The sequence below is a fragment of the Megalops cyprinoides genome, chromosome 17, assembly GCF_013368585.1.
Source record: "Megalops cyprinoides isolate fMegCyp1 chromosome 17, fMegCyp1.pri, whole genome shotgun sequence".
NCBI lineage: Eukaryota > Metazoa > Chordata > Actinopteri > Elopiformes > Megalopidae > Megalops > Megalops cyprinoides.
Genome location: NC_050599.1, coordinates 14727229 through 14751060, shown reverse-complemented (window position 1 = coordinate 14751060; position 23832 = coordinate 14727229). Strand labels below are relative to the sequence as shown.

Below are 23832 nucleotides of genomic sequence, written 5' to 3'. Positions count from 1 at the left end.
TGGAGCTGACACACAGTCACTTCCTGTACAAATCCCCATGAAACTGGTGAAATTCCCATGTACTCATATGGTAAATTCATCCATTCTCATAGCAAGTTAGCATGTCTAATAGGACACAGCAGAAAGAGATTTCTGTTGTTGTTCCTGTTTTTTTTTTCTTTTTTTTGTCATTGGTCCTGGGTCAGGAAGGAGCCATGATCTTGCAATAGGAGTTCAGCTGAATGTGGTGACGGTCGATACTGTGCCAGCAAGTTTCAGATGATGCAAGGGGCTGACCACAGTGTGCTTTTGCAAGAAATGAGCCAAAGCGCTAGGCGGTCTGAGACGCAGCACTCATGTATTGATTTCAAATCAAAGGAGGTTATATTAATGTGTATAACATTATACACTGCCTTTGAATTGTGAATGGATGGGGTGAATTACCTGTTATGGCCATTAATTGTTTCATGTTCTTATGTTTTTATATGAAAAAAGCATATTGAAAAGGTATGCAGTATTAACCAAATGGCACCACATCAGGATGTTTACCCAACAATGTACCCTGATGGTCATTGAGAAGGATTTCAGTATGTTTTCCGTCATAATCAGTCACATTCATGAGCTCTTAATCAATGTGGAATGTACTAACATGAATTAACCAAATCAGAATAAGTATAACAGAATTTCTTTTCATCATCATGTATGACACACCATTAAAATTAGAAAGTATAGTCCTGTCTATATTTACTCATACCCTTGCAAACAGGAAGAAAAAAACACGCTATGAAAGAAACAATATACATATTGGACACATTTTTAAAAAGTTATACATTAATGTTAATAGCATTGCATAGAGAAAAGTCATATTGATCCCAACTAATACACTTTATACCAGAAAATATGACATCACATTTCTTCACATTTTTAAATAATCTTTAAAATAAAATTTGACAAAACAAATCTCCATTATGGATAATATCCTTTATCTATATTTTATTTTATAGCATTTACTTAATCTCCTATTTATTATGGGGTATAACGTGAAAATATAACTTGCTTGAAATTATGTTTGCAATTCTTTGTGACACATGCAATAAAAACCTTCAATCTATCATAACATTTTAAAGACAAAGGTTTTTGTTTTCTTTCTTTTAGATGATCTCCTTTACTTTCAGAAATAATCTAATCCCCTCTACTGTTTGCGCTTGTAAATCATGTGGTAAGAAAAGGGAGAACTACACAGAACATTATGAACATAAATTGTTTAACAGCTACTGTCCTCTAAGTTAACTTTGACTTGATCAGAGGGTGACAGGAAGCCATTGTAACATGAGCCTGCACTTCCTTTGGAGTGACACCATAGACAATCATACATGAATACATTTACAGGGAAATTGTACTTATGCAATACTTATACTTTAGCAATCTATAATTACCCAAAGATATTAACGTCAATACATCAAAACATCAAACGTCAAAACATACTGGTTTCTTGTCACCAATAAATGTGTGCCAAGAAGCATTTATCTTGTAATTGTATTACTTGTTACTTATGGTACACTAATTCATGTCCTTTTGGTGATTAATGCTGCCCATGAAAGGATGTAATCTCAACAAGATGACATTTGCCTAACAGGAAACTGCTGCATTTACATTATAAAGAATACTAACAGTCTTCTGTGGAAAAATGTCAGAGGGAAGTCAGAAGATACGGGACAGACATGTTGAAATGAACGGGAAGCCTTCCTACACTGTTCCTGGAATTCAGAGGTAAGGCAACAAGAGCACTGTACATGAATTATTATTATGAATTATGAAATCATAACAACACAGTGTGAGTAATAACAACAACGATGGTAATAACAAATAATAATAATAATAACCATCATCATCAACACTTACTGTACTCTGCCTTTCATGACAGCCACCTGGGGAGTATTTAAAGTAGCATTACTGGGAGTCTAAAGGCTATGTGTGTGTGTGTGTGTGTGTGTGTGTGTGTGTGTGTGTGTGTGTGCTATTGAAAATTCCAGCTTTTTGCTCATTGTTTTTACATCACAGCCCTGTACCTTTAATCTGCCTTCCTTCCCTTTTGATGTCTGGCCAACATCCTTCTCCAGTTTAATGAAAACATTTTCCTGCAACCTGGCCAGTGAATTACAACATTAGTTGTGGATAGAGGAAGTGATGTTACAGAGAAACTTCAAAATTAGATCAACACCTCCATAGAAAATTCAGTGTTCTCATACCTGGAATGGGAAATACCCATGATAAGAAACAGGAAATGATCATCCACTCAGGGCCCTGATAAGAAAGCAGTAAGGAATGTTTCCTTTAGAAATTAAATTTTCCATGATGAGTCTGAATCAGTTGTCCATGTTCATAAATATCCCATTATTATTTCTGGATTTACATAGATATTCACTGGTTGACAGCACTATGCAAGTACATTGAATATTGTATAGTATTTCATGCTGGTTGGAGGTGTAGCACATTCAGTCGTAGAATCGGACGCTGTTAATGATGTCATTCTTTTCGTGTCGGTACAGCCACTAGAGGGAGGTAGAACTTCAAACATTTAGTTCTTTAAACCAGCATTTCTAAATCCTGGTCCATCTGGCATGCAGTGTATGTTGGTTTTCCTTCCAGGCACTCTGAATTAATCCAAATTTATTGTGTAGTCAGATAAATAATGATTATTTGATATCATCAAAATGTTATCAGCTAAAAGACCTTTGAGCAAAAATGTGTAGTCTGAGGTCTTTCAATTTACTTTTGTTAATTATGGCACTCATAACTCACTAATAACACAGATTAAATTCAATTAATCAATTGATTATCAATTAATTGATTGTGTGCTTGTTTTAATCACAGGTTGAATGTGAATTTCTGACTATACACATTATCATATATTATCACATACATATACATGCAGTTTAGAAGAGATACAACTGTTCATATATTGGAAATATGACGCAATTCATGAAGCCAAACAGGTGGGCCAGGTAGTCCAGCAGGAGGCCATCTTCTCTCAGGTTCATGTAGATAGCCTGAGCAGTGATGGGGAGGTGCCGTTTTTTTTTTCGATGATATATCAGATAGAAGTCCTGACCTACTGAACGCACTATACATCCCATGGCACATATCAAAAAGTAGATGTGGTCTCAAACTGGCTCCCTAAATCTGGGCACCTAATCCCTCCACCCCCTTTCTGGTTACATAAAAGTTAAACAAATAGGAGACATGTACCTCTTCTTGGAGGATATGATTCAACATTTGGAACATTTCAGTGTTGCATGTACATGCTCATTTGTTTGATTATGAGCTATGAGCAGGACATTTTTTCTCCACATTCTGTACGGGTTATAAATTTAAATAGTCATTTAGCCCATGTGCTTTCAGTGTTGTTAGGTAACAAGTGGTTTTAAAGCGAGAAGAGAAACCTGGAAGAGAAAATAAGAAGTGTTTGCACTAAGTTCTTAAAAACCTTCTTACTGCAGCTCCTTTGCAGAAGTGAGACACAAGAATGCAATGGCTACACTGCGGTCAACAAAGTTTCTTGCAAAGTATGTGTGATGTGTATCTACCCACACAAGTGTGCAGCTACTGTATGTCAACTGGACGTCTGTCATGTGATTTTTTTTCAAACATCATTGTAACATTGTCAGTCTGGCCTGACAAGCTTCAGGTATAAACTGGTGGGACAGTGATTTCCAGGCCATCTGCTAAATCAGCATTTCTCACACCTTGTTCTGTGGACCTCACCATGTATGCTGGTTTTCCTTTTTGCTCATTTAAAAGTTTCAGCTGTTAATGTAATACTAATCTTTATCGAATCTCTTTACATGTTATCTGCTGCTGTCAATTCTTTGCCAAAGAAATGTACTTTTGGAGTTGTTTCAAAGTCAAGGATCTCCAGAGGAGACTGTAGGAACAGAATGACCTGCAACTACTGTATATTTTTTTGTACAAATGGTACAATGATCCTGTGAACATCCCTTTGAATAGATTTGGGGGAAAAAAAAAACATTAAATGGCTTACTGAAAATGAATTTTCATGAGCACTTACCTTGACTTTTGGCTTTTCTGAGCAGTAGATTCAGCAATAGAGGGACAGTGTTCAGTGTAAATACCAGAGTGGCTCACATACTGTTACTGTCTGTATGTCTGGCTGTGCTGGCGTAATAAATAATGTGATTTCTACTAAAGCAGAACAAGTTTCTCACACAGCACAGCCCAAATAAACTGTCTGTGGTTGACCAAGCAGCCCCGATGGCTGGCTGTGGCTAAATTTTTGCAAAAAGCGTTCCGCTTTTTCAGGCTACTGTAGCAATATGTCACTCAATACAGATACTGAAAACAGCAAGACTTTATAAAGTTGGTCATATAATGGTGCATAACTTTAAAGTATAATTACAATGTACTGGGGTTAAATTTACAATTCCGTTTTAGCTGCCTTTGTTGTTGTGGGCAAATGACACTTTCTTTAATATACTTTCTGAAATAAATTTGAGAGATTTTTACGCTACAAATTCACATTGTCACCAGATATACAGTATATTTGAATACAGTATCTAAAGAAGTGCTCATTATTGTATGGAATAACTACTAATGTCATTAAATGCTGTGTCGTTAGTGTACTAAAATGGAAAGCACTTTACAGAGACACTTTTACTGCCAATGATGATGACAGTTTCAAGTCCACTCATTTTTTTCATCTTTTTTGCAAAATCATCAGTACAACTTGAAGTGACCAAAATTAATGCAACTCAAAGACACACAGACAAAAAAAAATTTTTAAGAAACAATTTAATGGTATATTATTATTATGAATTTAGTCCCTTTTAAGGAAAATAGAATCTCACCAAATGTATTTTAAAAACAAATACAATTCTAAATATGCTAAGCATCAGTGGAAATCATAATGCATGCATGTTTGCTTTTAGAAAAAAAATGGATGTCTAAATTCTTTTGGAATGTATTTGATTTAATTATCATTCATGGGGCTCCCGAGGGGTTCCATGGGCAAGGTGTTCATCTTGAGTGTAGGCTTCAGCAAGTTTGAACCAAGCTGTGGGGAAGTGGTGGCAATTATCGCTCTCAGAAATGATGTCCGCGTAGGGCCCATTGAACAATCCAATGAGCAATGCAGCTCTGCAAAAATTCTTTCTCAGTAAATCTAGGCATACATATAACCAGCACTGCCTGCAAGCTGACCCTGTCTGAATCACAGTCTTCAATTGAATCTCTTGATCTCTCTCACTGAGCAAAAATACAGAGAGGAGAAGAAAGGTGGGGGAGACCCCCAGCACTTAAACAACACAATAACAATAACCTGTCTGGCAGGGGATTTGGTCAATGAAAGTTGGTGCTGTAGTGCTGACTAGGGTTTACACAGTTCAAGTGGCACTCAGCAGCAGTTATAACTCAGCAGTCAAGCACTGTAGCTTTCAAGCCCAAAACAGACACATACAAACCGCCAGCCTACAAAATTTGTAATGGTCATCGTGGTTTTTTGCTTGTGTTGTACTCTGCCTCACTTGTAAGTCGCTTTGGATAAAAGCATCTGCCAAATGAATAAATGTAAATGTAATCTAAATGTCATCAACTCCCACCCCCTGACGGAACTGACAAAGTCATCTTTACCAGTAAATCTAGGCTTATGGATACCCTTCCCACCATTGAGCCCCACTGAACATTCGTGGAATGAGCCGAAATGACGTGTGGCACCCAGGAGTTGGCTATCAGGAGAAGGAACTCATGTTTGTCCAGACTCTGCAAGAGAATGGACACAGAATCCCACAGGACAGCGACTGCAATCTGGTGTAAAGTGTGTTTCGATTTACTGCTTGTTTTCCTTCCATTGGAGCCCATACACTATTAACCTCACAGTAAACCCCTGTTGATAAATCCCCTTGATGGAAAAACGTTAAATACAATAATGAAGTTACCTATGACATGTCTGTTTAATATAAATATCTTTTTGTCTAATGTCTAATGTCTAAAATGTTTAATAAAATTTAGTGAAATTAAAGATTAGACTTTGAAATTCCCTGAAGATAACTTTAATTTGATTCATTTCATGCAGGTATAACTTAGATAAATAAGTTTACTTTGATGCTCACTGTCAACAAACACAATTTATTACACCCAAAAGCTTAAATAAAGACATAGCCAATATGTTTAATCAGAGTACCTGAGAGGTTCTTAAATTATTTTACAAATATCAGGCTTGATTATCCAGACAATACATTAATCTATTTTACATGACTATAGATGTACAAATGTAAAGCAAACTGGAAGCAGATGAGGTCCATTGCACTGACCCCTACCAAACTAATGGGTTTCAGGTTTCCATCAATAACAGAGTGATTTAACGCTTGACTGTTTTGTGTTTTTTCCAATCCAAGAACCTTGTGTTTTTCTAGAACCCTGTCCACTGTAGTCTATGTCAGGGGCACCATGGACCTTGGGTCCATCATGGTATGCAGATGAAACGTGGAGAGTGCAAAGGCAGGTTTTCAGACAGGATTTTCGCTCTATCTGGGCAGACAGCTGGCCATGATCTCCGACCTTGGGATGGACACCAGGTTGATGGCACAGTGCATGATGGGACATAGCGGCTCATGGGCCTTGAGGGCCTCAGTCAGACGTCTCTGCTCCTCTCTTAAGGTCTGTACCTCCTTCCTCAGCAGGCTGTTCTCCTGCTCTAGACATTCAAACTCCTGTGAGAGAGGCACACAGGGCCACATCTGAGTGTCAGTCTTTCCTTGCATTACATTCAGCTTCTACTGTAGCTCATTTATATGAGAGATAAAGAAACCTGTACAGTGCAACTCTGTGACCAACCCCAACCACACCCCTATGTTCTGTTTCTTGTACAGGCTTGTGAAACAAAACAATAGGATAAAGCATTCCTTATTTTCAGTTCAACATTCAGGGTTTAAAAATGCACCAAGCCCTGCATGACCCAATGCTCCACTTTCTACTCTGCACCTTCATCTTCATCCGATGTAGAGTGGTACAAGGGTGTTGTGCTACAGTACTTTAAAGACCCTGGCATCCTCTTACAGAACAAACCTCATGCAGTTCATCGGCCTTCTGTGTCTGTTTTTTCCGACTCCTTTGAGCTGCAACTCTGTTTTTCTCTCGTCTCTTCAGTTTCCTGTCATCGTCCTCTGAGCTCTAAGTTAAAGCAGAGGCATTCTGTCAAAATATCACACCAGCTGACAAGACACATTGGACATCATGCAAGCATCAGTGTCCTCAACATAAAATAATAGCTCATCAGTTAAATGTAACCTCATAGTCTATTGATAAAGTGTGGATGTTTAATAAGCTAATACGCCCATTACTAAGGTGTGATTTTATGTGCGCGGCAACATTTAATTTGATTTCGTGACAACCAAACAATCAGACGTGACTAGTTAACATTGGAGGGTTTTGTTTTTGCCTACGCAAATCGTAATCTTCAACTACAAAATGACAATCCAGCAAACACTCCTGTAATCACTTGTAAACACAACCTCCTTCAACAGAGTTATCAGAGGTGCTTTCGGTTTAACACTGAGCAATACTTTGTCAATACAATGTGTAATTTTGACAGCTAAGTAAATAAGACGGCTTGGAGTTTTTGCAACGCGTCTGTGTGCATACCTCGCTTTTTTGCAGCACGAGCAGGTTGTCAGCATTCCTATGCAAGAATCCACTTGAAATTCCATTTTCAGACATCCCTATCATGCAATTGTACAAACTCATTCATTCACACTGTAAGTGAACCCGACCCTCTGGAATTAGCTGTCCACGGACTTTGCCTTATCACACGTTAAATCGGAAGGAGCCATGCCTAAGACACGTATTCTTAATTAGGGGGAACGCGACGTTGCTTTCTTTTCCTTTTATTAGTCTCGGTGATGCAACCCAATCCCCAAGGCAGTTTCACTTTTTATAGCGCCAGTTACCGCTTTCTTGAAACTGCCCTCGAAAGTTCTTTTAAGTCACGTGTTGTATGAAGCAGTACAGCCCTTTTGGAAGGCCCATCGCGCGTTCTAGATGAAAAGCATTCCATACATGGAGTGTATGGAATGCTACATGTTTACCTGTTCGCAGCAGCTCTTCATTGTCTTCAGATACAAGCCTTTAATATGGGGTCTATTTGTAGGTCCTTGACTACATCACCATATTCAATTGGGTCTTTTCAAAATACAAACCCGAAAATATTCACTAGCAATGATTGAGATGCTTTATTGGTATAATTATTTACTTAAATAGATTTAGTCAGAGGGCTTCGTGATGTTTGCCAAATTTCATAGAACTGTGTTGCTAGACAGTGTATTCTATATTCTGTTTTGCAATATTGCCATCATTGTCATGGTTCATATAGATATATAGCACTCAGTACACAAATGAACACCAGATACAACAATGGAAATTTTAGGTCATGTATTGATCAGTCAATTGCCTTTCTTGTGTAAATTCACATGAAAAATTACAACAGGAACAGCAGCTTTTGAAGTCACATGATGTACAAAAGCCTACAAACACAGAGACCCTTTCAGATTTGCAAAATCATATAAAAACAAGTATTTCAAGTAGTTTTTTATATGATCCAGTTGCAGTGGAAATGAATTTGAAAACCTGACAAAAACACATGCATACAAATGTAGTGAGGTGTATAAGAATGGAGCAGGTCATTCATTTTCAGTTCCTTTCAGGGCACTGCAGTTCCTGCCAGGGCACTGCTGTTGTCTAAAGTACTTTGCTCTAGGTTACAAGTTTAATCTTCAATACATACCAAGCTGTATTAATGGAATATAGATGTGTGCTGATCATTGCGAATGAAAGCACATTGAGCAAATTAATAATACCGAAATAATAACGCAGGATGAAAAACAAAGTCCTCAAAAGTCAGATTATAAGATTAATAATTACAAAGTTTATCAATACCAGTATCCATTACAACTGTAAAGACAAAAAACAAAATAACATCTGGTTTGTCTGGATAAGCCCCATATCTGGTCTTGACCAGGAACCATCTGAAAAGATCTGAAAGATGTGGTTTTTCTGTATGTTTATTTTTCACTCGAGTGCCCAACATTGTTTACTTACCAGTGCAATTGCCATCTCACCTCTCACTTAAAAGGTATAGATCACAGATACTTGCTTTTGTAATACATTGACAGTTAAACCTTTACCAATTAAAGGCACTACAATGAATTACAATACACAAGATAAAAAAAGTTTTCCTACTAAACTGGAAGTTGAGCAATGTTAAGACAGCACAAATGAACAAAAACAGGTTACTGAAGACATACAAGGACATACATATAATTTTATGATTCCTCTGAAAATAACCTCACAGATAGAAGAATTAATGCTTTGCCAAAGTTAGCATGTAAAAACCATCAGCTGAAATATCAACATCTCATAACTATGAAAACAGGCAGGAGAAGTGGGTGCAAATGCTGATATATGTCTGAAATTAATTTCTGCTGGAACTGAAACAAAGGATCCAAACACAACCTTCAGGAAAAAAGAAAAAGCGATTTGAGAAATATTTAGTCTCACACTTGAGTGTTACCATTGACTATTTACAGTAAAGGAAGCTATTAAATCTAGTCTCTTTTGGCAGCCTCTACACCTTATGAGTGCTCCAATGAGGTGCCAAAATCTTCCTCTCCAAATATTCATCCAGTTGGACACTACTGGATTAACTCGCCTTTGACTAAATGCTCACTAAGTGAAAGGGCAATGTGTTAGGCCAAAGCTTGAGTGATCAACTATATCATAATCTTGACAGCTCCAGGTGCTGAGTTCTGTTCATTCAGAGTCCTTACTCTTGCTTGCAGTGGGCAGTCTCTTTGGGGGCAGAGAATAAGCATTCTTCAGTTCTGCCTCGACAACACTTCTCTTCAGGGACTGCCCGCTCCCCTTGGTATCGCCTGGAAGTGGCATGCGGTCTCCCTGAGGCAGGCCGAAGACTTCCCTGTGAATCTCCGATGACTGTGCTGTGGGGTGCATGCTCAGCACCTTACAGAGGCCCTCCATGCTTTGCTGCAGGGCCTGAAGAGACTGAAAGCAAGTAAACAGAAGGCAGTTGCCTTATGAGGTCAACAATGCTTGTGGTGAAACTAATTCATTTAACATGGAAACACAGGTCACAGAGCGAAAGCATGGGGTATCTGATAAAAATTCAGAAACAGCCTCATTACAAGTCTATGGAGACACAAGGACAAACTGTCTTTAATACTGTGGTGATTTAATTCAATAGGGTGTTAACTATTATTAATGTTAGATTGTTTGAAATATTATTTGAAAGTATGGTATAAATAAAAAAAAAAGAACTGAAATATACAGTTCATGTCATAAAAAAGGAAGCGAAACCACTGTCAAGTGAATGATGGCATGTTATTGTTGACTAAAGACATAGTAATTGGTTTATTTGAAATGGAGTGTACCTTCATGACAGCGCTGGCTTGTCGGATCATCCTGGGCGCGGCCTCCGACAAGCTGGTCATTTTGGTTTCTGAGGAAAGGGCATTTCAATAAAACAGTGTGGCTGATGGGAAGAGGCACAAAATTCAGATGTTGTGACACTTCATGTGGTTGTGAAACCATGTAAGTGGGAATTTACAACCTTGTGAACCATTTCAACAGCTACATTAAATGAGACATTCCAGAGAAAGACTTTAGCTGTCAAAACTAATTACACTCATTTCCACATGCAGAGATGCATACCAGAGCATTACTATTTGACTATTTGGCTTTTACTAAGATTAGCAAAGGTAGACAATTTGGCAAGCACAGCATAACATGAAAATGCCACTGTGTTAGCAGTGTAAAAGCATTATTTATTCTGGTCTCATCTACAGTCTCATGATTTATATCCCCTTCAGAACCACTGGGGCCAAACTGTAACCAAGGTGTATGAGCAGAGCACCAGGAACCTTCAAGAGATGTTTCCCCAGGAACATCTCCAGATTGTGTGAGAACTTGCAAAGGAGAGCCTAAGCCATTATAAAAGCAAAAGGGAGATCTATAGAACAGTAAGCTAATGATCCCATATTGGTTGTATCATGCATAGTACTGATAGCATGATTTCCACAACAAACAACTTGTCACCGTGAATGGTTGTCTTTCTAAGTGTTAGTGTAAAATGAAGTTGGAGAGACACAGCTATTTAGGGTATTTTCTGTTCCTTCCTGGACATTATCCATCTGAGGGACCAAAATCTCACAAAGGAGGAATGATTGTAATGCCACACTAATGCACCTATGGCAGATAATTACAACAGGAAGAAACTTCAACCAGCTCTATGTGTCCACCCCCATGTCAACAACAGGTCACACTACAAGTCATTCAAATGAACAAGGAAATCTGAAAATTTGAATCTTCAATTCCGTGAGTTGACAGCTGATGTTAAAATAACCACAAGTAAAATATACTGCTAGAAACAACAAAAACAGTTTTTAGTCAACAAAAAACTGAGTATGCAACTATATCTTCTGCTTGTGTGTGTGTCAGGTCAGGTATGTCAAAGCTGTGTATAACAAGGATAGTATTTGTGAACATTAAATTACATGACAAATTGTTTAAAAAATGGTTACCTTGAACCGGATCTTTTTTCATTTCTTGTGGCTTCACAGTTGGTTTATATAAACCCTAAAGACAATACAGAGTACTTATTGTATTTACTTTCATTAAAAGTGCAATTTTTACACATAGCATAATTTACTATCCCTAGAAAAAATGTCTTCCAAAATTTTCAATTTAATCAGTTATCAGGGTTCAGCCAGAGGCCCTAACAGAAGATAAATTCTTGTAATTTCACTTTGTAGGTTCTTTTTATGATAGTCATCTGTTTTACAAATTCAAGGGAGACATCTAGTGGTTACATTGAAAAAACACACCTCATGACTACAATTAACACAGCTTGATTTTTCCCAAACTGGATAATCATAAATAAGCGGCAGTGAAAAGCCAAGTATAGAAAAGTAATACCATTAGTTCACGTTCGGCTTTCAAAGAGCGGACAACATAAGGAAGAATCTTTTTCGGGTAGCTGCTGCGTTTCAGGGTTGTTTCTAAAATGTTCTCATCCAAAAAATCATCCAATGTTTTGCATTCAGCCTCTGAAAGGGAAACACACACACGCATGCAAGCACACCCACATTAGTTAATGGGTGTAATAAGGGGCAGATTCATAAATGCTGAACGTGAATCAAACCAAAACCTTTACCTTGGCTTTATTTTCTCATAAAACTACTGCCAATTTGTCCCATTGAGGAACTTATTTTAGTCCATGTACTGATGAAATAATTGGACAGAAACTCACCTGTCACACTAACATCAAGTATTTCCTCCCTGACAGAACAATCTCTGCTTTGTAGTCCTACCGAGCCTTAGACAGAGCCAAGATATTCTTCCTTTAACATGACAATCATAAGACCAACAACATAGGACGCACTTATAGATTAAAGAGTTTATTAAAGAGTCATTATAGTTCACAAAACCTTTAGAAAAGAGACTACAGCATGCAAAACTACTTGGGAATGAAACTGACTTCTGCATTAAGCATATTCATGTCATCCTAGGGCTAGCTTCACAGTGGCATTCCATTTTTATAGTTAAGACTGAATGAATCATACCATTATCCTCATTGGGAGCATCCTCCCAACATTCTCCGTTGATCACAATGTTATCCTGCACACTTTTGTCAAAGTTCTGCAAAATTAATAACCGAAACAATGAACATCATTGGGTGATATACTTTGAACAATGCACAATTTAAATTTAAATTAGTTTTCTTATCCATCAAAGCCAGGAAGAGCACAGCAGTACAATTACAGCAGTACCCAACTGAGTTACAATATTGGCAGATTTAGGGTTAAGTCCATAATTTTATCAATCATTAGCGAGATCACCAGTTTTATGGTTAATAACGCACGGGGTGATTCGCTGTAAATTCATTCCCTTTAAAGAATTTAGAAATACAGTAATACCTAATATTAGCTAGCTAGTTACCCATCTACTTACAACGCTGAAGTTGCCTTCTTATGTGCATCATTTTATTAATATTGTTTCTTTGTTTTCTTCTCCTCGCAGAGTCTTTACTTTCTATGCTACAAAGTCATTTTATTTTTTATTTTATTTTTTTGTCAGGCTGATCCTTTCTAAAATAGGGGGCAGAAAAGAAGAGAAAAGAGGAAGACCTTGGCTGTCTTCAAGTTTACTTCATCTCACAAACACCATATCCTATACAATGGCAAACATGGTGCATTAGTAAATCCACCCTTCCATACATTAAATTTCTGTTAGTTATTAGAAAGAGAAAATGAATGGAGAGAAGAGGGATACTGGATTTTTCAGAAGAGGAGCAAAGGACATAATATCTGAAAATGGTCTCTCCACAAGTCCAGAACTGAGTGAATATTACTTGAAAAAGTTATGTCAATCTTCTGGGGATCAAATTTGTCCCCCCCCCCCTTATGGCCAGAGCACACCTGCCAAGAAACTGGTAGAAGACGGTCAGCTTAAGTAAGTAAGTAAGTAAATGCATTACATCTAATAACAGGGAGGTGACAAATGAACAGAGGTAAACTGACCTCTTAAACAAATGAAAATGCCACCCTGACAACAGAAGGCCACATGTGCCAAATTGGTGTCTGCATAATGCTGACCTGCGCGACCAACTCACAATAACGTGGGAATACGTGACAATGCAATACTTTGCATATCAACACAGATCACTTCTCCTCAGTTCGGTTTCATATTGCTCATTAAATTCGAGTTTTTAATAATTCCCTAACCAAAACGTGTTTTCCCATGTAAAAGCGTATAGGTTATAGCTATGACAGGAAAACGAAGATGAAAATAAATACGAAATCGTCGCGGCACAGAATTACTAAATCAAGACACTGCGAGTAGAAGAAAGCATATCAATAAGAAACTGCAAGGAAGAAGCCATCTTCAGCCTTGTTAGTTTTTGCTGCATGATTCCAACCTTAAGCCATTTTTGTCATAATTCGCGAGCGTTAACTCACCTGCAGTAACTCCTGGAGCATTTCCTGCTTGACGTCCTCAGCAATCGACGACTGGCCATCTAATAATTTTTTCATTAGTTCTCGATACTTTTGCAGCTGTTCGACAACTATTTTTTTCGACTTCACTTTCACCCGATAATCTTTTTCTGTGTCCATTTCCCCAGCCTATATTCACTGCTCTCTCAAGCTCTTGAATTTAGCGCCGTTTACTTCAAAACCTGTGGCGTCCCGGAAGCGGAAAGTACCAGAAAGAAAAGCATTCCTGATCGTTTAACGCACGGAGAGAAACAAGACCGTAGTAACAACGTTCCATTCTTGAGTCCCAGGCGTTGACCGTTGAATTCGCTATCGTGCGCACTTGATACTACCTTACTTTTTTACTGATGCGTTAAAATGTTGTCTCGTAGATTTTCACCGGTGAGCCAGTTAATAATATACAGCTCTGAAAAGTATTAAATAGTAACAGATAGAACAGTAGTACAATCCTCTTACACATTCTTTGGCTTACAACTTGTGCAGCATGTTTGTTTATTGACTCGGATTTTGCAGTGGTATTGTCAAAAATGACACTGCAGTTATCTGAGTTTTATTCATTCACTACCGTGCTGCTATATAAGCATGTATGCTACGTATTGGCAGGATAGGTTGGACTACATTTCCCGAAATACCTTCGCTACGTTGTCCTTCATTCATGGAGGCAGGGTTTGTTGACTGTCACTGTCACATTTCTGCTCGGGAATTCGCTGAGGTAACGTAAATTGTAATATAAAAGTTATTTTGAAAGATATGTTTAAGCCTGCGAGACCATCTTGTTAAAGCAAACCATTTTAAAATGTTCCAGTTAGCCAGTCTTTAGCTTTAAATTAATGTTAGCCGAGAGGTTAAAAGCAATTTCTGCCACTTAGCAGAAAACATTAACGCACGAAAACATTTTTTCTCCTCATAATAACAGTTGATTGCGTTTTGTAGATTTTCTTTACTGTTCCTGGAGTGGCCTAATCCTTGATGACCACATTTCTGATGAATTTAATCTCGAAATAAACTATGTCTTGCTTGCTACGTGAGTTAGCTGGTTTCTATTGTCAAGGAGCGGTTTGGCATTAGCTTTCCATTGGCGTTGTTTCATCATTCATCAGCTGCTAATGCAACGTCAATATCAGAGTGAAAATATCGTGAATGTAATGACAAAATTATAACACTGTCTACATTACATTATTTCCTCAATCTAAGGCCGTTCATATTCATTTTTTGAGATTCATTTTTGAGATTCAGTGGGCCAACTCTACAATCTTTAGTGGGTACCAGAGTTATTGCAGAAGAAAACAGTAGGCCTACATTTACGTTTGTTCGCTGGTTTATTTTATTTTTAAAAAATGTAAATGTTAACATTTTAAAGCAAGTATTTCAAAAGAAAACAAAATAATAAGGCAGGGAGAAAGCCTTTGAGCTTTCAAAACACACAAACATCAAGAGCTGAGTTTCTCACACTAAGAAAGACGTGGGTCAATTTTGTTCCTCATGTTCAGCTTTGCAGTCATCCCCCATAGAGTGCTCACTCTCCCTTCTCTTCACATTGGGTTAAGGTGTAGCTCACTCTCCCTTGTCCTCACCATGGGTGATGGTGTAGCTGACGCTCTTGTAGTCAATGTTCCCCGCAAGGTCGGGTGGAAATGCAGACCACATGTTCTTGATCTCCTCCTCAGAGAAGCGGTTGCACTGGGTCGTCAGCAGTTGCTCTAGATAATCCTTCGTGATGGTGCCCTTTCCTTCAGGGTCTAGCACCTTGAATGCTGCAGTGATAGTGTCCTCTGGGTCCGAGCCCTTTAGCCGCTCACCAAACATGGTCAGGAAGGTGGTGAAGTTGATCGGACCAGAGGCCTCCTTCATCATGGCATCCAGCTCCTCCTTGGGTACATTCAGACATCCCATGGCAGCAAAGGTGTCCATCAGGTCATCCTTGGTGATGACGCCATCACGGTTCTGGTCGATGACTGTAAAGGCCTCTTTCAGCTCCTGGATTTTACTCTGGTCGAAGATGGTGGTCAGGTTGCTGCTGGCTGCCGCTGAGCGTCTCTTTGGGGCCATGGCTGCTATGCTGAAAGGGGAACGGTGCTGTTCTCGGAATGTGGGATCCCTTTATGTCTGCCTCCCACAACATCAGCTAGATAAATATGTTGCGGCTCATTAAAATTCGAGACCTAAAGATAGGAATTCTGTTAAGGTTCTTCTGGGGACACACTGTAGGTGGGAGTGCCTCTGGGTGGAGTTTCAGGAATAGACCAGTTGGCTTCACATTTGTGGTCAGAATTGGTGACTTACTGACATGGATGGCGAAGCAACTGTTTCCTCTATACCCTTTTGTGGGGAACACATTGACTGACAGCTGTAGCCTGTTCTGTAGTAAATAACACTAGGCGGGTGGGGTATCCTTTGTAATTCCATTTCTCTTGTGTTCGACAGGACATAGAAGATGTAATAAAAAGCACTAAAGAGGTTTGTGATTCATCATTTTTTTGTGTGTAGGCTAAGACTACAGTCTGTATGCTATATTCTTTTTATTATATGAACATTGTGAACACATAGAGACTAATACTTTTTTGTAGAATTTATATCGCCACACACTGTCTGATTATCATTGTTCCTTTAACTTTGTCAAAACGCCTATTACACAACATACATTAATGCAACGATTCATTTCATTTACTCATTAAGAACTATATCATACAGTACTACAGAATTATAGCTACAGTATAATGTTTTAATATCCCTTTTACAATTTTACAGTAACTTGTCTTTTCAGGCTGGGGTCAAGACTTTGATTTCAGTAACAGAAGTGGCCAGTGAGTTTGAAAGAGTGATCCAGCTGTCTCAAATGTAAGCAATAGTGTTGAATGTAGATTTAACACTGGGCTGGTTAGTTTATTTTAATGGACTTAAATTGCAATAAAGCAGTAAGTACTAGCCTCTCATACATATGTATCAGTCATTTCATGTAAGGAGTTAATTTTTTTCTATAAAACTTTGTCTATGAATGCAATTAAATTAACAAAAAATAGTTTTAACCCCTCTGCTCTTGCTTTACTGTGCTTTAATTTGTTTTATATTATCATATTATTTGCTAAGTGACTGCAACTTTGCTTAAGAACAGTGCATTACAGTGGATACGGATACACCATATTTGAATGCAGTCGTAAAATGGAACAGCTGACAACAACATTGTTCTAATCGTGGCTGTGCTGAGGAAAGTGTTTTTGTGGATAAAATAAGCCACTTCTTTGTGCAAATCGTGTGCAAATTAGCAACAAAAGAGACACAGGTATTTTATCTTTCTGTTACTTACAGTCTCCTTACATTTAAATCTCTGTGGTCATCATGCATTCAAGTTGTTTTAGATTTTTTGTCCCAAAGCCCTGGAATCATTTACTGGTTTTACTGCACAGTCATTTACATTTACTGCACTGCCACATTGGCCACTTCCCTCTGTCCCCTAGCACACAGGAGGTCAAGAGGCAGCTTCCAGCCTGCACATGTTCCCTCATTGTCACCTGTTCTGGGTTCTCTGTAACCAAACATGGACGACAGCTTTACAATACAGTGTTAAATATATACAGTCTAAGGATAGTGCTTTTAATGTTTTGAAGACTAAAGAAATAGTTAACATTACATTGAATGTATGTTAATGTAGTATTTAATAAGGAAAATTCAAACATACACAATTGTTAGGATGTATTCGGCACAGTAGCACAAAGTAGTTTTACGTTGTAAATATTTTGAGATGTTTTCCTGTTTGTAGGAAGATGTAACTGTAAATCCATTTGGTTTTCATATTCTATAAATGTTGTGTCTGTTCAGCTACCCTGACCTGGTGGCACCATGTTTAGGGATTCACCCGGTCCAGGGCTGTGGGTCCCAGAACCATCGCAGTGTTACATTTCAGGTTACAATTTCACCATTTTGTTACATGGACACATTTACTGTGTTCTTTATCTTTGTACCCGGTCGTGACTTTTACCTTTACTGTTCATTACATAGTTCATTATATAGGACATGACATCATATAGGTGTCATTAAGTGTTAAAACTAGTGATTTATTTACCAAATAACCAAAGTTGATGAAAAGACTTGAATAACAGTGTTGTGTTTCATAAGGACCTGGAACCTGCTCTACCCCTGTTTCAGAAATACAGAGAAGACATTGTGGCAATCGGTGAGGTATGTGAGGAGGTATACATCACTAATTGAAAACTAAACTAGAAATGCATGTATTTCTTATCACACATCCAGTAACTTCCAGCCTTTGTCATTCCATCTAGCTACGAACAAGCAAAGTTATGCTCATTAGCTTTGGGGAAAACAGTTTCAGGATGATGTGACTCCTGTAGACCAAAGGATTAGGCCAATTCATTTCTTTTTTGACACACTGCCAAGCCACGGGACTTCAGTGAATACAAACAGAATAACTTCTTAAACCCATGAACTTTTCATCCTGCGAGTTAATTTTCTTAGAGGTTTATATGGAGCTTTGTAAGGAATGCAGGTCTGTCAGAGGGCATTATTTCACCGGGTGAAAAGGCTGCACAGCCCGTTGTTATTGTTAAGGGCAATTCTGAATAATGTCAACGTTTTTCTTAGACTCCAAAGATCCCTTCTGCAGTGCCCCAACATAAGCCCAGTGGGACTGGTTTGTTCCAGTTTGACATTGCTGATTTGTGTGTAATAATGGCTTACCACTGGGGGTGCATTACCCTTTCTGCCTTTCCAGCTAGATCAGTTTCACATCTTTGAAAGATAGTAGTACAAAGCAAACATGTGCACACCCCGTTGATAGGGTGATGGACAGAAAGAAGTATAGAAAGAAGCTTCCAAAAGCATTGTTAAAACGTCTGAAATTGCCCAGTTATATGGACAATATTGACCAAAATGTGGCTATTACGAAGCTACCTGCAATCCACCTGCTTTGCTGTAAAGCTAAAAAAGGACACCACATTAGAATGTTGCACATAGTTTTTTAAATCATGTCCATATACCTCAGCTTCTCTGTCTGTGCAACCCCCCTTTTTCACATTGCACCCTCTTCTCATCTGAGTACACACCTCCCTCATCTAAGTATACCCCTCTATCTTGGCAGATTGGCCTTGACTTCACACCTTGGTATGTCACCAGTGCAGAGCAACGTGAGGAACAGCAGAGAGTCTTCAGAAAGCAGCTAGAAATATCCAAGGAGCTGGATTTGCCTGTGTGAGTTAACCCTGTACGTGGTTAACATCAGTCATTGCGTGTGAAAGCAGTCTTTTCTCGTGGCATTATTACACTTGTATACATTGCAACAAAAGCCAGTTGAATACAACAAAAGCTAAGTTAAACAAAGCAGTAAACCAAGAAAGATAGGAATGACAAAAGGGCAAGTTAATTCTCCTTGCAGGAATGTCCATTCCAGATCAGCAGCGAAGGCCACCATAGCTGTCCTCAAAGAGCAGGGTAAGCAGGCTGAGTAATAAGGCTGTAGTTATACTAATACTGGCATCAATGTGATGAAAATGAATACTAGCTCTCTGTGGATGTGCTCACAGGTATTGGCTCCGCTCTGCTGCACAACTTTGCAGGCAGGTGTTCGGTGGCCATGGAGGGGGTGCAAGCCGGGTACTACTTCTCCTTCCCCCCAGCTGTCTGCAGAAGTGAGCAGGTGAGCTGGAGTCACATTGCTGGTGTTATTCATTCATCCTAGGTGAATTACATATAATTTACACATCAGTTTGTACAGATTAATATTTACCCAAGCAGTTCAGCTGAAGTACCTTCCTGTGAATGCAACAGCAGTATATTGAGGAGAGAACTTAATCCTACAAAAACGCCAATCCTGCAAAACTCGTAAATCCAGTTCCATAGTAGAACAAGGCACTGCCCCTCTGTTTTCTTCATTCATGTGAGGTTGTCTCAGCTGGCACATCATAAAAATGCTTTTCTTAACCTTGATTCATTATCAGACAAGCATACATGTTCAGCTCATATAGTGGCTCAGGTTGTTCATGCAACACTAGGAGTTTTACTGTTATAACATGTGTCTAACAATGGGCTGACCCCACATTCTTCTGGAATCATAAAGGTGACATGTAAAGAATATTCAGCCATTTCAAAATATTGTGAACCTAAATATTTTTCTCAAATAACACATTTGAAAAACAAAAAAAAGCAAATAAATAAAAGACATGTAAAAAGGTTTAAAAAAACATTTGACCAATGCACCAGCACAGCTGGAAGGGTTTGAAATTCTATCTCTAAAACCAAACAGTATATGATACTCTCTTTCAGAACTCAGCCCTGTAACGTTACACTTTCTTCAAACAGCAACAAAGTTTGCAGGACTGATTAAAACCACCTCTGTGTCTTGCCTATACAGTGAGAGATCTGTCTGTTAAAGCCTGTGTGGGCTCTTTAGAGTTCAGGGTCAATAAATCTGGTACTTCTGTAATTGGTCTTTGAGTGGTAAGAAAGTGTACTTTTCTTCTGATGAAAGAATCACCTGCATTGGCCTCAGTTAAAAAAATTACTTCAGAGGCATTCTTATTTTATACATTCATGTAGCAGAGTGGAAGATGAGCATAACGTGACAGTACTTATTTTGTGGCACTTTGTCAAAAGAAAAATGTTACTCATCCTTCTGTGTATTCATACTTGAAGAAAAAGCGAACAAAAATAAAATCAGAGTTGGCAGAAATAACATGTTTTCCTGTAATGAAGGTTGAATAAATATAAGCTGGATTTATTATAAAAAGTAATTAAATATCCATTAAAAGAGTTTTCAACCCACAATAATCCTTGTATTCGAGCCAAAGCTCCCTTGGTTAAGGTTCTTTTCCGGATAAATTCACAATACTGCCCTGTGCTCTCCATGCCCCACTAGCCTGTAACCTGGCAGACAGCATACAGTACCTGTATCTGCCATTTCACTGGTTTCACTTTAGACCAGAAGCAAAATGACACAGGGAAAAGTTACTTTAAAGAACAGAGGAAACATTTGGTTGCATTCATTACAGCAGTGCCTCTTTAGTGTGTGTGAGGTAAAATTGGTGCATAAAAAATATGTGACTTGGCATGTTTGTGTTCTGAAATTAAATCTTTTTTTTTTCCTAATTGCTACCGTATGCAATACAGTGTAATACAGTGTATTGTCCTGTACTGGACACATGGTTAAAATAATAGAAGTTTTAATTATAATTGAATACTGAATATATGATTTAGTGAAAGGACATATGATTTCATGGCGAATGAATACTGCACATATGACTGAATGTAATATGTGTTCTAGATAATGCCTGTTTCAGTATATGAATTGCTGTGATCATAATGGGAGTTGGATTGGAAAATAATGATTTTACTAACCACTTATGTATTATTACTTTTAAATTAGTTTTAGATGTTGTCATAGTTAATCTTATCGACCTGTTGGTTGTTTATCTGTGTTCCTGTGCCTTTCCCACAAAAGGTACATTCATGTAAATGGGCAATAAAGAATATCTAATCTTATTTTACTATGCAGTAGTCTTATACCGTGGTGATAGAGGGAGTTTGCTCCAACCCCATTTAACCTCAGGGTGAAGCAGGTCATGCAACAGCTCAAATTAGAGGAAAATAAGATACACTGGAGGGCCTGTCTCGAAATTCTGTGATAGCCTTTCCTGTGAGGAACAGTTATAATAATTATTACATCTTATTTTTGCATGTTTTACCATGTTTTGCCAAACAACAGATGAATATGGTTGTATACACAGGGAGGGAAGAAGAACTGGGAATGGAGGGGAGAGGGAAATGCAGAAAATGTGCAATTGCACAATTTACAGAGACGTTATCAAAAAATAAAATTATCAACAAATGGCCCTGCTGATCACTGATAATAAACACAAGAGTTTTTGATATATAACTGCTGAGAAATGAAGTGAGCTACCAAGGTTCTGCCATGACATATATTGACATGGCATCATATCCCACTCTCAAGTCTCAACTTAAGTTGCTTTCAGTGCTTTTCTTCAATGGTTTTTGACTGTATGTTAATCCTCTTATTTAATAGAGAGCCAAGCTGATCAAACAGATTCCACTGGAAAACATTTGCCTGGAGACAGACTCCCCTGCCCTGGGACCAGACAAGCATGTGGGTTGTATTACAAATGATCATCAGACTAATAACTAATAAGATAGTTTGCTGACCATCTGTTCTGATATTGTTTGCCTCCTCTTTTAGGTTAGAAATGAACCCAAGAACATTACCCTTTCCTGTGAGTATATTGCACAAGTCAAAGGAATCACACCAGAGAGCGTCCTTGAGATCACCACACAGAATGCACTCAGGCTATTCCCAAAAATTAAGAGGATGATAAATAAGTGCTCCAGCAGTGGACTTACAACAGCAATAACACCCTAAAACTAAAGCATATTAAATAAAATTCCTTAACCTTACTGTTTATTTGCATTGCTTTCTTTTTGCTCTTGTTTCATACTTTCTGAAGTTGATGTAGAGTACCTTTAAACTGGAGGTAAATATGAACTCCAAAAAGTAAATAAATAAAAGAAAGTAAGCTCAGTTCTTTTTTTTGTAATGACGAAATGTGCCAGCACGTGTCAATGATGAAACACATTATCGATGACATGATACATTTTACTCACTTTATTCGTTTGTCTGTTTCATAAGTACACTGTTGAGTGCCTGGGGCTGGCAGCGGGACATGTGGACGATTTTCACACCAAATGCGCCTTGTCTGCAAGAATGAACGGGCATAAAGTAAAACTCAACAGCTAAACAGCTGGTCCTGCTGGATGAACATATTCACCCTAGTGAACAGGGCAATAAAACACACACACAACAGGAAATGCAGTGAAACAAAGGTAAAAGTAATATTTGTTCATAAATACTGCAGTTGTAACAGTGACGATGTCTGAAGTGCTTACAGCTCTCAGCGAAGTGCTTCCTCTCCGGCAATTTGGAAACGCCTCCCATCCAAGACGATCGCTGCTCCGCTCCATGGTCATGGAGCGATTTGAAATCGAAGGTGGTCTGTAAATGATGGGCAAAATGCCTCCTCTCCGCTTGTACCCAGAACTTGCTGTCCACTTCAACGCAACACCAAGTTTCTCTTTGCATGTTTAATTCGTACAAAGCGTTGTCTTTGGCCTTTACGTTAGACATCTTGACAAATAGGCTACGAATGTAACGAACCCTAATGACATTCTGCGGTGTCAGTATGTTGCGGGTGTTTGCTGCAGAATATGAAACCTGACGTCTCTATAGCAACAAGGCAAACGAAACCAGAATGGCCAGAGATAAAGTATCTCTGGAGCGTGTTGCCAAAGAAAATCCATTAAATATGGCATAGTTCAAGAACATGTTAACCCCTTTGTGTGTGTTTTTTAATTATTCCTAGTGCACATACATGCCAGTAGGCTAATGTTGCCTTTCATGATACCGAAACGACACCAAGAATTCAGTAAAGAAGTGTATTTGTCTTCCAAGAGTCAAAGTTTATTTGAAAAAAACACAACAAAGGAATTGCAATCTGTACATTTTATTACAAACTTTATGTTTCACGCATGCACACGAGCCAGCGAAGATAGGGTTAAAGAAAGATTAGCGAAGTATTAGGGACCGATGAAGAAGACGCCATATGTGCTTATTATCGTCATATCGATTAAAACATCAGCTATTCTGTGAAATACGTTATGTTAATTATGTTAGCCAAAACGCTTTAAAACCCAGAAAGTTGTAGGCTATAGGGTTGGTTGTCCAAATGTCACATTCTTGAACTGCTTTCTGTTAGTTACA

At 38.3% G+C, this 23832-nt stretch overlaps 5 protein-coding genes across 5 annotated transcripts; 1 reads left to right on the top strand and 4 right to left on the bottom strand.

Moving 5' to 3' along the window:
• Positions 1 to 6482: 6482 nt before the first annotated feature.
• batf3 (basic leucine zipper transcription factor, ATF-like 3) lies at positions 6483 to 7710 on the bottom strand. Its single transcript, XM_036549167.1, has 3 exons — positions 7636 to 7710; positions 7060 to 7164; positions 6483 to 6704 (listed from the first exon to the last, which is right to left on the bottom strand). The coding sequence occupies exons 1-3, from the start codon at positions 7708 to 7710 to the stop codon at positions 6519 to 6521; spliced, it is 366 nt and encodes a 121-aa protein (XP_036405060.1). The 3' UTR covers positions 6483 to 6518.
• A 2088-nt stretch (positions 7711 to 9798) lies between these two features.
• nsl1 (NSL1 component of MIS12 kinetochore complex) lies at positions 9799 to 14177 on the bottom strand. Its single transcript, XM_036550262.1, has 6 exons — positions 14022 to 14177; positions 12627 to 12702; positions 11980 to 12110; positions 11586 to 11640; positions 10437 to 10504; positions 9799 to 10050 (listed from the first exon to the last, which is right to left on the bottom strand). Exons 1-6 carry the CDS (start codon positions 14175 to 14177, stop codon positions 9799 to 9801), a joined length of 738 nt encoding a protein of 245 aa, XP_036406155.1.
• A 535-nt stretch (positions 14178 to 14712) lies between these two features.
• tatdn3 (TatD DNase domain containing 3) lies at positions 14713 to 22437 on the top strand. The gene is made up of 10 exons (XM_036550261.1): positions 14713 to 14769; positions 16482 to 16514; positions 16822 to 16895; positions 17874 to 17958; positions 18171 to 18233; positions 19150 to 19259; positions 19444 to 19499; positions 19592 to 19704; positions 22087 to 22167; positions 22258 to 22437. The coding sequence occupies exons 1-10, from the start codon at positions 14713 to 14715 to the stop codon at positions 22435 to 22437; spliced, it is 852 nt and encodes a 283-aa protein (XP_036406154.1).
• On the bottom strand, positions 15436 to 16118 carry LOC118792076 (myosin regulatory light chain 2, skeletal muscle isoform-like). The gene has a single exon (XM_036549777.1). The coding sequence runs from the start codon at positions 16104 to 16106 to the stop codon at positions 15612 to 15614; it is 495 nt and encodes a 164-aa protein (XP_036405670.1). The 5' UTR covers positions 16107 to 16118; the 3' UTR covers positions 15436 to 15611.
• A 255-nt stretch (positions 22438 to 22692) lies between the features above and the next one.
• Positions 22693 to 23285, bottom strand: LOC118791776 (spermatogenesis-associated protein 45-like). The gene is made up of 2 exons (XM_036549202.1): positions 22962 to 23285; positions 22693 to 22771 (listed from the first exon to the last, which is right to left on the bottom strand). Exons 1-2 carry the CDS (start codon positions 23197 to 23199, stop codon positions 22752 to 22754), a joined length of 258 nt encoding a protein of 85 aa, XP_036405095.1. The 5' UTR covers positions 23200 to 23285; the 3' UTR covers positions 22693 to 22751.
• Positions 23286 to 23832: the final 547 nt, after the last annotated feature.

What these genes read in the sequence shown, in the direction of transcription:
- nsl1 (XM_036550262.1), bottom strand. Translation starts at nt 14,177, where the DNA reads ATGGACACAGAAAAAGATTATCGGGTGAAAGTGAAGTCGAAAAAAATA. An exon ending in TGCTCCAGGAGTTACTGCAG is followed by an intron (nt 12,703 to 14,021) that starts GTGAGTTAACGC and finishes TTAATTTTGCAG; the next exon opens with AACTTTGACAAAAGTGTGCA. An exon ending in AAGCCAGCGCTGTCATGAAG is followed by an intron (nt 10,051 to 10,436) that starts GTACACTCCATT and finishes ACTTGCTTTCAG; the next exon opens with TCTCTTCAGGCCCTGCAGCA.
- batf3 (XM_036549167.1), bottom strand. Translation starts at nt 7,710, where the DNA reads ATGTCTGAAAATGGAATTTCAAGTGGATTCTTGCATAGGAATGCTGAC. An exon ending in TCGTGCTGCAAAAAAGCGAG is followed by an intron (nt 7,165 to 7,635) that starts GTATGCACACAG and finishes GCTTTAACTTAG; the next exon opens with AGCTCAGAGGACGATGACAG. An exon ending in AGGCCGATGAACTGCATGAG is followed by an intron (nt 6,705 to 7,059) that starts GTTTGTTCTGTA and finishes CCTCTCTCACAG; the next exon opens with GAGTTTGAATGTCTAGAGCA.
- LOC118791776 (XM_036549202.1), bottom strand. Translation starts at nt 23,199, where the DNA reads ATGTCTAACGTAAAGGCCAAAGACAACGCTTTGTACGAATTAAACATG. An exon ending in GAAGCACTTCGCTGAGAGCT is followed by an intron (nt 22,772 to 22,961) that starts GTAAGCACTTCA and finishes TCATTCTTGCAG; the next exon opens with ACAAGGCGCATTTGGTGTGA.
- tatdn3 (XM_036550261.1), top strand. Translation starts at nt 14,713, where the DNA reads ATGGAGGCAGGGTTTGTTGACTGTCACTGTCACATTTCTGCTCGGGAA. An exon ending in CTGCTCGGGAATTCGCTGAG is followed by an intron (nt 14,770 to 16,481) that starts GTAACGTAAATT and finishes TGTGTTCGACAG; the next exon opens with GACATAGAAGATGTAATAAA. An exon ending in ACATTGTGGCAATCGGTGAG is followed by an intron (nt 18,234 to 19,149) that starts GTATGTGAGGAG and finishes CTATCTTGGCAG; the next exon opens with ATTGGCCTTGACTTCACACC.
- LOC118792076 (XM_036549777.1), bottom strand. Translation starts at nt 16,106, where the DNA reads ATGGCCCCAAAGAGACGCTCAGCGGCAGCCAGCAGCAACCTGACCACC.